At 48.9% G+C, this 15,990-nt stretch overlaps 1 protein-coding gene across 1 annotated transcript in view; it reads right to left on the bottom strand.

Moving 5' to 3' along the window:
• Positions 1–645: 645 nt before the first annotated feature.
• Positions 646–15,990, bottom strand: part of TAFA3 (TAFA chemokine like family member 3) — a 36,019-nt gene continuing 20,674 nt past the window's right edge. The window contains exons 2-4 of the mRNA XM_026661147.2: positions 10,905–11,054; positions 7,182–7,306; positions 646–2,625 (exon numbers count right to left, since the gene is read on the bottom strand). Coding sequence (XP_026516932.1) covers positions 2,614–2,625; positions 7,182–7,306; positions 10,905–11,054 — 287 coding nt within the window. The 3' untranslated portion in view covers positions 646–2,613. The remainder of the gene's footprint in view (positions 2,626–7,181; positions 7,307–10,904; positions 11,055–15,990) is intronic.

The raw sequence follows: 15,990 nt of genomic DNA, 5'->3' as shown, positions 1-15,990 counted from the left end.
GCAGCGCGCCTGTGGGAGGTCCGCTGGTAACGCGGATTCGGCGGCAATTCGGTGGCGGGTACGCCAAAGCCGCGGGACCAGCGGACCTCCCGCAGGCGTGCTGCCGAAGGCTCCCTGACTGCCGCCCCCACTGCGACCGGCAGGCCGCCCCCCCCGGCTTGCCGCCTCAGGCACGCGCTTGGTGTGCTGCTGCCTGGCGCCGCCCCTGGTCTCGTGACACTCCCTGGTCCTGCATTTCACTCACAGCGGGGAGCAGGCACTTTTCCTCTCTGTATACTTTACCAAGTTCCTATGGCATTTGCTGGTTGATTTTTCAGGGGAAACTGCTGTCTGTCATTTGAATATACCAGCAATGAAAATTCCTGTGAGCTGCACCACCTGCTCCATGAAGAAAGAGTTTTGAACTAGCCCTGGGCAAGCTTCAGTGACTTATCCGCTTATTAACCTAATGACAGAAAGCCACATCCATTACAAATGGCCCGGTCCTTCACCCACACACTTCAACAGCAGTAGGATCTGCCCCAGAATAAAGGCCTCACAAACCTTCTGCCCTTGAGTGGATTGATTTGAAAAATACTCTTCAGCCCCCACCCTTTCTTTTCAAAAATGTAAAGATTCTTTGCAGAGATTAAAATGAATTTAATATTTCACAGTCTGGTATTTACATCGCATCTGACGCAGGGATTACATACCCCGCTACAAAAACGTCCCAGTAACAACTCCAGCAGGTTGTACAGTTGTAGCATATACACCAGGCTGCTGCAAAACAGAACAGAGCCAGGCTGCGTTTGAAATGTGCTGCTGTTTGCTCCTTGCCTAGAACTTCCCACACCACTCCCTCCTGGTATTCCTGGAATCCATGTCATCTCCGCACCAGGTTTTCGCGTCAGTCATATGTCCCCTTTGGGTTACACTTTGCATTGTAGGCAACCAATGATCATACAGGTAATTTCACTTCCGAGGCTTAAATCCATGGGCCTTCTTGAGTCAAGAGAACCATAATGGTACCAATATCTAGGGGTGTAACACAGCGAGGATTGGATCTGAAAGACTTTTTAGGGAAGAGTAACAAGGTTTCCATTGAGGAGGCATCTGTTACTTTCACTACTACTGTCGGATTAAGTAGGTTCTAACTTCCCCAGCAAACCAGCGTGTACAACAGGCTTCTGTGACCGTCGGAGCTGGGACTCCCAAAGGAGCAAAAGGGGGGCTTAAGTACCACTGCAATTCTCCTTTGGGAGCCCAAAGCCCAGTCCTACTCCACTGACTTCAATGGCAATTTCTCCACTGACTTCTGGGATGGGGCGGGAGATTAGTCCCCCAGACCAAAGAGTTTTTCCTTGTGATGTTTGCAGCTGGGAGAAAGGGGTTAGATGGGGCTCTCCCCGTATATATTGTAGCAAATTTGGAAAAATAGTTTGCCCTGGGAAGGGATTTGAGCTCATTTCAGGAGCCTGGTAGGTTTTTCTCTCTTTTGAATTAATGGAGCTAAGCCATTTCAATCTTTCTCTGGATAACAAAGTAAACTGCACCAGGCACAACAGACCAAACAGAGAGAAATTTGCCCCCCCTGCATTACTCTGAAATGCTATTGCAAACATGAGCAGTAATTTGGCTCCTATGACTTGGATCACAGAGCTCAGATTTGGAACTAACAGCCTGATCAGTGCAATTAATGAGCAAGGAAAAACCAGCCTCGCTTTGCTCAGCGAGTCTATTGTCTCACGTCAGGTGTATTCAGCAAAGCATCAGATGTTTCAGTCTGCACTGTCATTTCTGCTATACAGGAGGCCAGATTCTGATCTTGGTCACCCTGAGACAAAGACAGAGCATCTCCCCATTGACTTCAGTGGAGTTACTCCAGTTTTATGCCAATGGAAGATAGATCGGAATCTGGCCCCTGTCTGCAGGAACTCTTCCTGGAAACCGGTCTTCATTAAAAAACAATGAAACAAAGATGGGGAAGATTTAGACATTGATTTCTAAAACCCTGACAACGACACCTATTCAAGACCTTGGCGGAAAATATGGTTCTCCTGGCAATTATTTTATCCTATCTGAATATGTGGCAGGAAACAAAGGAAGCCATTTTTTCTCTTTGTAATTGTCAACAGATTCTATGTGACTCAAGAATTTCTTGACATGTGCATCCCTGATGCAGAGGGAAAACATGGAGTGAACCGGAGTCTTGCAACTGCATTCAGAACCCATTACCATTGCCTCAATAGCAATCGCTGCTTCAATACCTCAGAGGTGGCATTAACCAGTAGCTGGCATGGTTTTTCACTTCCAGAAGGGAGGTTTCCCAGTATTCCAGGCCGGAGGAGTGCATCCGTCCCCTTCTCTGTAATCCTCAGTGCTGCTCCAAGGAGTATGCACGTGTCCGCTGTCAGATGCACTGTAGTCAGAACCATAAAGTGCTCAGAGGGACAGCCATCCTGTCCCAACACTGCTGCGTTCCTGCCGCCACCGGAAAGTCCTGTTCACGGCTCTGCAGAACGCGACAGGAACTTCCCGCAACTGAATGAACATGATATTGTGCCATTTCGCAATGCTGGCCGTCGCAACGCAGACGCCTGTCAGAGAAACCGTCAGGAAAGAGTTCCACAGCAACTACCGGGTGACCTGTGAACAAAGGAGAAGAGCACGTCACACCAGAGCCTGGCAGCCTATTGACTGGCAAGGCAGGGCTAGATTTGGGCTTTCTCCTAAACTGAAGCGAACTCATATTGTTTTCCAGACCTACTAACTTTTAATTGCTTCCTGCATTCCCTAATGTAGAACACTGAGAAGGGATTTGGAAGAAGGCAAGATTTTGTTTCCTTGTGTTCCCCTGCCGGTCTGTATCCACCTGAGGACTCTGATACGTAGATGTAAGCTCTTTGCCACTTATTGTTCTGGATTTGTACGGCATCTAGCATAAGATGGGCCCGGTCCTTGATTCTACTGCACTAGATCAGTGGTCTCCAAACTTTTTTGATTGCGCACCCCTATCAGTAAAAAATTTTTGCGCACGCACCCCCTGCCGCAGCAAAAAAAATAAAATAAAAAAAGCCACTCGGACTCCCGCCTGACGAAGCAAACCCCCCCCACACAAAAACTGCTCCTCCTGCCGCGCACCCCCAAGGATCCTCTTGAGCACCCCCGGGGGTGCGCGCATCCCACTTTGGAGACAACTGCACTAGATAACAATAAAGTCTTCAGGGCCATGGTGTTGGGAGAAGGAGGCAAAACTTAAAACCTAAACTGCGAAGGGCTGGGGTCATTGCCTGTGGTAAAAACAGCAGCAGGGGATTTTCCAAGGGTGGTTTCCCCCATATTTCCCTCAGGACCTGATTCTCCATTGTCTAGTGTAGCCACTGACCCCAGGGCAGAAGGGTGTCAAACACCATCATTCTGATTTGGAAGCACCACACACTGCTGCCAGTGACTACACAGTGTTGGGCCAGGCCCAGGCTGTTTTCACGCGCAGGGTGCAGGGTGTGATCACAGTGGGAGGTGTGAGGGGCTCCTGCCCTCACCCCTGTAGCTTCTGCCCTCACCCCTGTAGCCCTGCTGGAGCTGGTAGGACCATGTGGGTGTAACTCATGGAACCATTAGACCCCAGTTGTCGTATCTGAATCTCCCCGAGTTCACACTAGCAGGGTGTCAGTCCCCCTCTGCACTCACTTTGCAAAGATTTCATTGACAACACAAGGTGCAGGGCAATGGGGAATGGGTCACTCCTGATTTACATTGGTGTGCATTGGGGGTAACTCCACTAAAGATGACACTTACACTGGTGTAAAGGCAGTTTAAGAGCAGAATCAGGCCCACTGCACTGTACTGAAATGGCAGATCTGAAAGGTTGCTCTGTAGCGGGAGTGCTGTCTAGTGGTCATAGCAGAGACTGGGGCTCAAGAATCCTGAGCTCTATTTCTTGCTCTAACTCGTTGCATGGTCTCGGATGAGTCCTTCCCCTCTGCATGCCTCAGTTCCCCATCTGTAACCAAGGGGTAACAACCCCACTGCACAGGAACGGCCTGCGGCCTATTCAGTTCCTGTTGGTGGCAACGGAATAACAATCGAAATGCAACTTTTGCACCATGCAATCTGGAAAAGAAGATGCAGCCTGCACAAGCCCCTTAGACAGGCAGTAGGGACGTGGGTGTGCGTAAGTGTGTGTCACATGTATGTATATTTCAGAGAGAAAAAAAATTATTTAAAAATTGTCTCCCAGCCTTTTAAACGTTGGGTTATACTAGTGACCGTGGATAGTTTTACAGCCTTCAGATGTTCATATCCTATTTACCATAACAATGTCCTTTCTTACTGATTTCATAGCAGGTCTAGAGATTTCTCTCCAGGCACCCATCAGAGGTGTAGATGCATTTGAAATATTGCAATTTAAATTCCATTCCTGGCCACTTGTGCATGCCAAGTACCAGGCACGTTCAGCAGGAACAATTCAGCAAATCCATTGCAAAATGGCAGGAAGATCAAACTGGAAGCATTAAAAAAACCCCAAACAAAACAGGATAATTTGTGCACAGCACAGACCCACAGTTACAGGGACAAAATGTGCTTATTACTCAACTAGCCAGCTGCTAATACAGCACCAGTTAAACCCAAACATTCAAAGAGGACTGGAGAGAAGAGAAAGGAGCAGGGGAGCTGGTTTAAATGATGGAGAGAGAGGAAGGAAGAGTGAGTGATTTTTCCAGTAGAACTGTTCAGACATTTTTCATCAAAACAATTTTTGATTAAAACTGCCCTTAATCAAAACGTTTCTAAAAATGTGTTTAGGAGGAGGAGGAAAAGGAAAGGAAAGGAAAGGTGGAGACTAAGAACTGGAGGTCAGGCTCAGTGGGAGTAGGAGTCTCCTAGCTTGTGGTAGGCCAAGCAGTTGTAAAGCCTGTTTATAGTTGAAAACTTGTGGTGGGAAACTGATCATGAATAAAGAACACGGGTGTTGCACCAGACTGAAGTGTCCCTGATTCACAGAGAAGAGGGGCTTCGGAGGGGAGCAGCGTGGGTACCCCGTTACAGTGCTGCCAACTCCAGCAATTTTTTTTCATGAGTCTGCTGATATTTAATGTTTTCCTTAATGCCCCAGGTCCTGGAGTCATGTGATTATGAGAAAATCTTAGCTTTCATTTATTTAAAAAAGAAAAATAAGTTTCTAGCTTTCCTGGTTGCAGAGAAAAGCTTGAAAACGTGTCCCTTTAAATATTCAGAAACCAGATGGCAAATAAAAATAACCCAACATTTATTATTTTTTCATTCTTATGATTTTTAAATCAATGCCATGATTTTTGGGAGTCTGTCCCATGAGTTCTGACCACTCAGTGTTAATGATACTGTATTTTGTGGGGGTCAATTATAGAGTTTTAACAGGCAAATCCCCTCCCTGCTGAAATTTAATTTGTGACAAAGTTCTCCAGAGGAATGAGCTCTCCTTCTTCGCACTCGGGGATGAACTGTGACAACATCACACTCTCCTCTCATTTATCTGTAGTTTGAAATTATTTACCAAATGAGTTCCCTGAAGAATACTTGCTCTGGAGATTGTTTGCTAATGGAAACGGTCAAACTGCCGTGAGCAAGCAATCCAACACATCCAGCAGATTTTCCTGCTCGTGAACGGTGACTGAACAGACTTGAATAGATGCAAACGTATTCAATAGTTGCAATTATTTAACAGGATGTTTGATGCAGATTTCCCCCTGCGGATTGTTTATGCACACTCTGCTTTGGCTGCTGCTTCCAGTCTTGACGCGTTGTAATTTGCTATTCATGTGGAGTGGCGGGAGTGTGCCCAGAACTTTCTGAAAACCAGGCCTCTTTAAGCGGTCTCAAGATGAGCACCAAAAAACACTGGGTGCTTTGGAAAATGCCGGACTCCATCTCCAGCTTGCAGCTAGGCCAGAGCGAAGGGCAGAAGACACCAAAGTGCATGTTCGGAGGAGTACCATAAACTGCTTTGTCCCCTGGTGGAGCATCAACAGTGCTGCTGGGGGAGACACCTGAACTGCAGCAGCTCCAGCACCCTTCACAACTGAACTGTCCCTTACAAGAACTTGGAGCCATCATGCTGATGTCAAATTAAGACAGGGGGGGGGGGTGGGGGATTAAATAAGCAATATAAACGGGGGAAATGAGAATGGTCTGGAAATACAGCTGCAATTGCTCATCAGTATTTGATGCCTGTGCCAGGGGAGGCAGCTCTGACATTCATAAAAACAGTTTAGCAGGAACGTGCAATTTGTGGAGGAAAATAATAATAATAAATAAATCCCTGCCTCACTTTTTTTGAAGGATAATTTTACAGCAGGGGGTGCAGGGTGAGCAAAGCTAAAGCATAAAGAATAATTATACTCAACTGTATGAACAATGATTACAAAATTATGCAACTGATTAACCATGACATACATGTAATTACTAATGAGTTTGATAAAATTTTAATTATACCTTGTTCTCCGGGGCATTCAGCAAGCCATGAAAATAATAATCATGTAGCTCTCTGTCACAGATGATTGCTCCAGCCGGGGGAGCACTGAATCCAAGAAAGCCCTTGACTGAATCACACTGCTATGGCAGAAGGCAGGCGATGAGGAATCTGCTGCTTGGGGAATCTAGCACCTCACTGCAATGCCAGGACAGACTGCAAACCAGTCCTTTGTTAGCCAAGGACTAGCCTGGGAGCCGCTCTGATATCTTCCCAAGGAAAATCCCTCCACAGCTTCTACCTGGTGGCATCAGGTAACCACCTAACAAAACCCACCAAAGGAGTTAAACTCAGAACAAAACCCAGGGCACTAACATGACGTTCGCCACTGTCACGTTGTTCACTCTGCTTGTGTGTCACAGCCCTGGCCCCACCCTGTGTCCGGCGGGTCTATTTAGATGGTAAGCTCTCCACGCCCGGCACTGTCTGCTACGCTGGGTTGGCGTGTGGCACAGGGCCCCATTCTTGGTTGGTGCTCGGGCATTACCATAATCAGTATGAAAGACAGAGAGATGTAAAAACTCTGGGCAAGGCGCCTCGCTTCTCTTCCTGCACCTGGTGGAAGCTCCTCATACCAACGCGGCCAAAGCACTTCGGTTCTGCCCTGCCCAGCTCTGCCAATGCCCCGTGCTCCCGGTGGCTCACTCCATTTTCTATGGCAAACGTCTGGCTCCAAACAGCACCGCACACATACCTTGGTCGTCTTGACTTTGTTGCCAGTACTGCAGCTCCATCCCGACAAGTCTGGCAGCACCTTACACTCCTCCCCTTCTAGACACGGCTCCATCTGACACCACCACTTCTGGAGGACTATGGAGGCTGAAAGGAGAGAGGGCCAGTGAGGAACAGAGCAGATACGGGCAGTGTGCCTACAGTTGGGCTGGATGAGGGGAGAGATGGAGACAGGGTGGGGAGTTAGTATTTACTATTTGAGGCGGCCGGCATTTCATCAGCAAGAAGCTAGTTTATGGAGCAGATAATGGCTTTTTGCACATGATGGAAAGTTTTCAAATTGTTCGTCAACACTGAATCAAAAATTTGGGTATTTGTTTTATTTCCTCCTCCCACTCCCTGTCCCCACCTTCTCCAGTGGTAAAAAAAAAGGGAGAGAAGGGAGAAAAATGAAACCAAAAAAGGAAAGCTGATACTACTTCTTTCAATTCAAGTCCAACTGAAACACATTTTTTCATTTTGCTTTGATGAAAAATCAAAAAATTCTGTGAAAATTAAAAAAAAACATTTTTGATAATTTTTGCACCATTTTCTGGAATCCCTGTTTATTTATATTCCATCTAAATCAAACCACTTTGTGAAATTGGGTCGATTTCACCAGATTTTTGTTTAGAAATGGAAAAAAGTTCCAACAATGTTGGAATGTCCCGTTTCGACATTTTCTGAACAAAACATTTCCACTTTTTATTTTGAAATGACTTTTTGTTTTGAATTTTTTAAATGTTGTATTATATAGTATAATGTTTGCATAATTATATATTATACTATATGATATAATATATAATTATACAACCACTATGTATATAAATATAAAATACTATCATGGGGCATGGCTGCCCCATAGCACACCCTACTGGCCAAACGTGGCATTGCCAGTGCTTTCTGCCTCAATTTCCTTCCCCGAGGTGGGTCTCTTTGGCTCTCCACACACTGGTCTGTGCTGGAGATGTGGCTTAATCCCCTGCCAAGTCACAAACAAATGTAACCCCTTCTAGGGCAGCAAATGTCCAAACTATAAAGTCCCAACAAACAAAAAGATTCTTCTGCCCTTCAACCTTCCCTCTGGGCCCTGTTCCCAGCTCCTTTCTGGATCTGGGATGGAGCACTCACCCCCAGGCTGGTTCTCCTTATGGTTCCACGCCAGACTGATCTCTCTCAGTCCTTTTTCAAGGCCTACCTGTCCATTAAGCTAGGCTCACGCCCTCAGCTGGGACACAGCAAATTAATGACGGCACAGCTGTGGCTGGCCCCATCTTGCCTTACAGAGGCCAGTCACCCTGTGACAAATATATTATAATGCAATGCAAAACATTTTGAGAGTCTAAATTGAGATGAAACATTTAGAACGAAGCGAAATGGATACAAAGTTTGGAATTTACCCTTGTGGGGAATTTGGGGGTTTTCACTCCCATCAGAACGAAGCCTGATTTTGGAATCTTGAAATGTTTCCCAAAACGGCACGTTCCCCCTCTGCACAGCTCTAGTCCCACATGCTCCCAGTTAAAGTGCCAGGGCATGAGACTCCGTTGTCGCCGTGTGCTGGGGTGCCCTAGCAGCCGCAAGCACAGCTGGGTGAGCGTCGCATGGCCATTTCTCTCCTGAGGTGGCAGTTCAGGGCTGTGCCACAGAACCCCTCCCGAGGCCACCATGAAAGCAGGGACAAGCAACCGAACAAAGACAGGGCCCCCAAGTGCATTTGACTCACCCAGGAATCATTAGGCACAGAGCAGCCATCGTCAACTGTCCCAGCCCACAGCAAGCCAGCATCACCCAAGGACAGAAGGCATGCAAAAGCCCATCACCATAGTAACCTAAAGTTCAGCAACAGTGTGGTCTAAATTGACAGAGGCCAGAGAGGAGGCGCCCAATGAAACGGTGCCAGAATCACATTAACAGGGAGGTCATTAGGAATCAGGGATTCGACAGGAAACACCGGGCTGGCGCGAGGCATACGGAGAGGCGTTTAACTGTGCTGAGCCACTGCTAGGTCTTTTCCAGTTTGCTTCTGAAGATGAAAGGCTTGTTAATGGTGGCAAACAAAGAGCAATCTTAGCCCTCCTTGCAAATCTAACGGAGTCCTGCCTCGCTGCTCTTCCACCAAGACCCCTCAGCGTCTTTCATCCCCACAGCGGACCCCTTTTATGTGCATTCTGTCCCCCTGCCCACTACACCTGGGCCACATTTTAATGCCGAGCAGAAGATGACTCGCTTCCCTTTTAATCTGCTTGTCTTTCTTCTGGTGCTGTGCGGGGTTCCCAGCACCAGGTGTGTGTATGTGGGGGGGTCCCTCACATTCTGTCCTTCTATTCTTGCCCCTGGGGAAGCTATGCCAAAGAGAGAGCTGGGAGAGAAAAGCACTTGGGAGGCCTAGAGGCAGGCCCCGGGGAACTGCGCAAAGTTGCATTGTCTGCTGTGATGTCAGCTGCTGGCAGCAGAGTGGGATGGGAGGGGCTGGCAGTGGATTGGATGAGTAACACTCAGAAGGCTGTGAGAGTTTAGGCACCTGAGACCATCTTGCCGGTGAGCCGAGCGGGGATTGGCGTCCATCTCAATGACGTGAGAGCAAACAGAGCCAGAGCCCTCGTCAAGATTATCCATGGTGGTTAGTGGTGTCGGGTGTCTAGAGTGCCTGACCCGTGAAATCAGGCCCCTTTATGGAGTCTCAGTTTGGGCTCCCAAAATGGGCTCCTAAATCACTTGTCACTTTGGAGAATTTGGTCCCACTTCCCTAGGCTAGTTCTGAAATGGCTTCACTCAGAGCTCTGCTTTGCCCAGTGTCTCAATACAGGGGCTGTTCCTAATTGGCCCTGTCTGGCTGAAAACTGCTGCCAGGCACAGTGCCAGCAGGCCCCCTCGTGAGCATCCAGCCTGGTGCATGGCTTTAAAAACAGCCGTGAACACGGAACAGTGTCTGGAAACAGCTTTCAAACACGTCCATCCCTGTTGTGCGGGCAGGGCCGTCACAGTCAGTGTGACACAGGCACGGACAAGTCCTTGGTGCTCTCATCAGGCTGGGCAAACATGAAACAGCTCCAAACCAGGGATAGGGAGGCAGGGCTAGGTTCTATTTCCGGCCCTACCACTGAGACCTCAGGCAAAGAATTCCTCTGCCCCCTCAGCTCCCCATTCTAATAGAGGGAGATAATGACACTCACCTCCTCCCAGCTGGAGGCATCGTGAATGAAAGCGAGAGCGCCTGGGACAGATGGCACTAGACCAGTGCCAACTAGTTCTGTCTAGACTGCTGCACTTTGGGGACGTTCGGAGTTATTTTAATTGTATTTGTAGGCAATCTCAGGAGTACCTAGAGTGTATGTACGGAGGGGTGCCCTGCTCAGTGTTTGTAGACGTTCTAATGAAATAACTCAGGGATAACTACATTTTCCTGCTCATGTGGCAAGAGACTGGCACACCCAGGGGCACGAAAGCCGTCTCTGACACTTCTGATTATTAGGCACTTGGCAGAGACTGATTGCGGTGGGAGAACTCGCCAGTTCAGCACGTTTGGATTGGGAATATTTTTTTTAAAACATTCAGTGTTACGGATGTATGAAAAAATCCCCACTGCTGGCGAAACGGGGGAGAATAACCCCATCCTCAGAGGCTGGAGGGGACGTTTCCTCCTCATCTTTCCCAGCAAAACCAGAAAGCAATTACTCATCTGTGAAAGGCGCCGTGTACTCACCATCCACGCAGGAGGGAGCCGCGCGAGTCGTCCCCGCCACCTGCCCCGGGAAGCAGGAGCATTTCACCGTCTGGGAGCGCTCTTCGATCTTGTTCTTATTGCAGCATCTGTGGGCGGCGATGACTTCGCACGTGCCAGGCTCTATGTGCACTGTGGGGAGGCAAACAACCGCACCTGACCCGGAGCTGCGTGGCCGGAGCCCAGTCCCAGACTCTAGCTCAGCAGTTACGCCGAGCAAGCTCCAGCGAACTCCTTACACCGGCGGAGCAATGAGAAAGGCCTCTCCACTAGAAATAGACTGAGACGCCCCATGAGCTGCACCAACACCAGACAGACCATGCAGGAGCCAGGCTTGGGGGATCCTTCCTAATGGGCATCGTCACAGACCCTCTGCCATCTTGCCCTCAGTCCACTGCGTAACAGGGCAACGTTCCTCCTCATCGCAGAGCGCATGGGTGGAGACGTGCAAGGAGCTGGCATGAGCTCCAGATGTCTCAGCCAGAGGAGGGGACCCCGTTAGCTCAGCGGGGCAGCCTGGCACTCTGTAAGTCAGGTTCTTACGCCCCGTCCATCAGGGTGGTGACTGAGTGCTGACGGCTTGGGATGGTCAGCTAGAACTGCAGGACCCCAGATGTTCCGCCATCATGTTCTCTCCCTCACCAGGGTTTGCGCTCTGGCTCCAGTAAGATGCTGGGGACACTGGTGCACACAGAGCCAATCCAGCCGCTGGCTCTCAGACTGCACCAGGGCATTAAGTCCACAATATTGTCCCAACAGCAGTGAGCAGGTGCAGTGGGAAGCTCAGGGAAAGACAGACCGTAGGGTAGCCTGCCGTTGCTAGCTAGCCCACTCCAGCGGCTGTTCAGTAAGAGCCAGCGGCACACAGGCCAATGGGAGTTTCACCATCTCCCCAGCAGGAGAGCACCACTCCATGGCTGCAAGTGATTAACGCAATGTTTCCAAGCCAGGGTGCCTATTGGAAGATTGGACATCTAGCCAGGTGCTACTGCTGAAGGAGTCTAAACCAGGCCTCAAGGCTGCTAAGCACACCCGGGTGGCTGTGTCCAATGGCTCCCCGGCCCATCTCAAAGTAGGAAGAGCTCTGACCCTGGCTTAGTCTCATCATACTGCTTGAGTTCTATTTACTCCTAATCACCCGCCCTGCTGAGCAGAATTAATAGCCTCTCCCCATGGCTGAGGGAAGGGCTTTACTGAAATCAGCTAGTTGGTTAGTTAATTGGAACTGAAAATGAGATGCAAACTTGATACGAGCCCACAGAGAGAGAGGACGATGCCTCACAGTGCCTGTGGCTTCAGTCAAAACACCATCAGCTCCAGCCCCGAATGTTACAACCAAAGGGATGTTCATTTCTGGCACCGTATCCGTGTGCAATCTGACATGAGTTCCAGCCACGGGTGTGTCTTAACTTCACAGCAACGCTGCAATTTCTTCCTGTTCAGCAGAAAGGGAGACTGTTGTTCTGCTGCTCTTTGCCCCCCATTAAAATATTAAGGAAGAAGGAAAACGAATGCACTGGCTTATCACCTCTGGGATCCCAGCTTAGAATCTAGTTAGCATCACAAATCAATGTATTTCACTGGGTAATGGCTCACACAGCCACCATACAAATTAGCCAAACAGGTCTGGATAGACTTTGATCCCATGACCTGAGAGTGAGTGATCCTTGAAGGTCTTGTTTAATGAGTACTGAAAGAAGTGACTGCAGCGCCACACACGATGACAACATCCCAATCTGTTACCAGGAATACACTGTCTTTGATCGATGCAGTGATCAGGAGTCAGGCTGTGATGGGGTTAAGGCTGTTATGCTTTTCCTATGCACCAGCACCATTATGCAGAGATGTATACGGCACATTTTCAAACCCTGCTGCCTAGCTGGACCCCCAAACCTTGCTCACACAATGTAGTTCCTGTTCCAAATGAACAAAGACTGCTTGACCCTGCAAGGGGCAAACAGACACAGTGAAGGAGAAAATCTTAAACTGATGGGCTCTAAATTCTGGGGGAGACCAAGCACCTTTCGAACCAGGGCTCTTTCTAATGACAGCCCAGCAATCCCGAGAGGAAAGCCGGTCTGCTCTGCACTGTCTTCTGTACCCGGCTGATTTAATACTGATTTAGTAACTGGGTGAAAAAAACAGTCTTGTTTTTAAGGCAAATTATTCATTTTGAAACATGAAAGACATTTAATGGATGAAACATCTTCTGCTGTCTCTGCCACAGGGCCCCCTACGCTGCAACATCTTCAAAAGCAGCTATGGGATTTAGGAGCCTAAGCCCCACTTTCAGAAGGATTTTTTAACACTTAGGCATGGGCTACACTAGCGGAGGGGGGAGGGAGGTTCAAACTAAAATACGCAACGTCAGCTACGCTACTCGCGTAGCTGAAGTTGAAGTATCTTAGTTCGACTTACCTGGCCGTCCTCATGGCAGCGAGTTGTCCGCCGCGGCTCCCCCATCGACTTCGCTTACTCCTCCTGCCGAGGTGGAGTACGGGCGTCGATTCGGGGATCGATTTATCGCGTCTAGATGAGACGCGATAAATCAATCCCCGATACATAGAACACTACCCGCCGATCCGGCGGGTAGTATAGACGTATCCTTAGGAGCCTGCACTCCACAGCCTTTCAATGACACGTGGACTCATAAGTGCCTCAGACATTTCAGAAAACAAGACTCGGGCTCCCAAATCACTAAGGTGCTTTTCAACCTTTTACCTAGAGTCTCTTTTTTTTGCTGCCATTAATAATAAAAAACAGATAAAAGCCCATTTAAGTTTACCTGGATTTTCACCTTGCAAATGTCCAGACTCCCGTGGCTGAGCAGCCAGCCAGCCAGATCTCTGATGCAGGGGCTCTGTCACCTCTACTGAGGGCACACCCTGCTCACTCTGCTCTCTCTACAGCAGCAACCACCTTCGCGGAGGTGCTGAGACCCTTCTGCTGTGACACTGCGAGCAAGTCATCAACACACGTCTCAGCCAACGAGCTGCCCTCAAAACCCCGCGGCAGCCCCGGGGCCGCCGCTGCCACACCAATTGCAAACAGAGTGCAAGGTAACCTGCACAGTGTGGGAAATCCACGTTAGCTGGATCTTCTCTAGCGAGTGGCCAGGCACTAAACGCCATGGGAGCCTGCTCCTGTCAGTACTGGGCTTTGTCCCAGAGGCCCCCGGCTTGGTCCTCTTTGCAGTTCAGCGCCCACATTCGGACACTGTCCCTTCACCCTCTTCTATGTTGTGCCCCCAGTGAATTGGGGCAAGTCTAAGACTGGCTGCTGGTCATAAATTAATCTCTTACATCTACTGATCGGCCTGTGCACTTGTTTCATCTCCTGGTGCTAGAAGCTGATGAACACCGGTGTAAAGAAATAAACCAACGCGCCCAAAGACCGAAGCGTGTGTCTTAGCAATCACAACACTCCCGGCTCAGCACTGTGCCCGCCAGGCAATGCTTTCACTTGAGAGTTCATCAGGAAGATATATGAGTGAGAGCCATTTGATTTCAAAGGAGACACAGAAACGGAGAGGACTGTGAATACTGACCCCTGTGCTCACCACTAAATCACCTGCAAGATCTCAAGCTTCAAAACTGATGTAGGATGTATAGAGTGGTAATTTACAGCCCCCAAAAGTATTGCTGTATGAAGCCTGTAAACACAGTAATGGCAAGTTAAGTGCAAAAATACTCTGGGTTTCCCAAGCCAGGATCTATGGGCTGTCCAGTGCTCTGCACACTGCACTAGCTGACAAAGATACTCAGCTCCACCTCCCTTCCTAGCTCTTACAGGACATTCATTACGGAGTGGGGCATTATGGAGAAGTCCTACAGCATTTAATAGAGAATACCAACCTTGCTGAAGGTAATCAGTCTGTAGACACTCATAACATGGCTCCCACTCACTGTTAACCCCCACAGACTGGGTGAGTAAGTTCTGAGGAATTCTATTGCTTTTATTTCTCTTCGATTCCATAAGAGTTCTCCCTAAAGATGGACACGGAGGTTGAGGAATTGGTCTGAAACTTTGCTCCAATTTGAATCCAAGTCAGAATTCTTTTTAGGGTCTAAAAAGATGGTATTTTTATATGGAACATCCATTTCCAGGAAGTCTCGAGAGACCCCAAGCAAGCACAGTCTCACTGGGGGTTGGGCTAAGATCAGATAAGCACAGAAACTGGAGGGTGCACATCTAAAGGGAACCCTCTTTAGTGGCCGGTCCATCATAGCAACAGCAGGAAGATGGAACTGAGTTCATATTGAACACACTGTGGCTTGGTGGGTGGGAGGTTACCGTGAAATCCCTGGTTCCAATCCCTCTCTGAAGGATTTGGTGCCAGAGGAGGCCAGGGGTCAGACCCATGCTGCTCTGTGGGTGGCCTTTGCGTTTCTCTTGTTAACACAGATTTTGTCACTCTCTATGTTGAAGTTCCCTTTACTGATCGGGGGGGCTCTAGACACCAGCAAAGCAAGCAGGTGCTTGGGGCAGCCCATTTGCAGGGGCGGCAGCCGGCAGGGATCCAGCCTGGGAGCTCAGAACCAACAGGGGGGCCCTGGGAGCTGTAGTTCCTTGGTTAGCTCCCTGTCTATAGAGCCAGCCCTGGAGCAGGGAAAGAACTACATTTCCCAGCATTCCCTTGGCCGCTATCAACAGGAAAGGGAGGGGGAGGGAGTATGGTAGCTGAAATCTCATGCTGCAGCTTGCTGTGAATGGAGAGCTCACTGCTAGAGCGGGGTGGCACTGTGAATGGGGAACAAGTATGCCCAAGGTAGAAGGCTTTGGCCCAGATATCCCCTTCAGAAGACATCCCCAGACTGGATTAGGGATACTGGTGTGACCTCACCTTGCAGCCCCCAAAGAAGGAATTGGGTGGACTAGATGGACAGTGCCCCTCTCTATCTGAAGCCTAGCAAGGGAGGTATGTGGATCCCACTAGAATTTAAAATGAAAAGTAAGGGAGGGGCGCTCTACTGGACCTGGGCAGCTTTAGATACAGTACCAGGCACGTAGGAGGATTTCCACTTCTGAGCCATGGAAGCAGAAATTGACTTTTCCTTTCCAGATTTAG

Source organism: Terrapene carolina, unplaced genomic scaffold (assembly GCF_002925995.2).
Source record: "Terrapene carolina triunguis isolate 2854851 unplaced genomic scaffold, T_m_triunguis-2.0 Scaffold926, whole genome shotgun sequence".
NCBI classification, from domain to species: Eukaryota; Metazoa; Chordata; order Testudines; family Emydidae; genus Terrapene; species Terrapene triunguis.
This window is presented reverse-complemented; position numbering and strand designations above follow the sequence as displayed.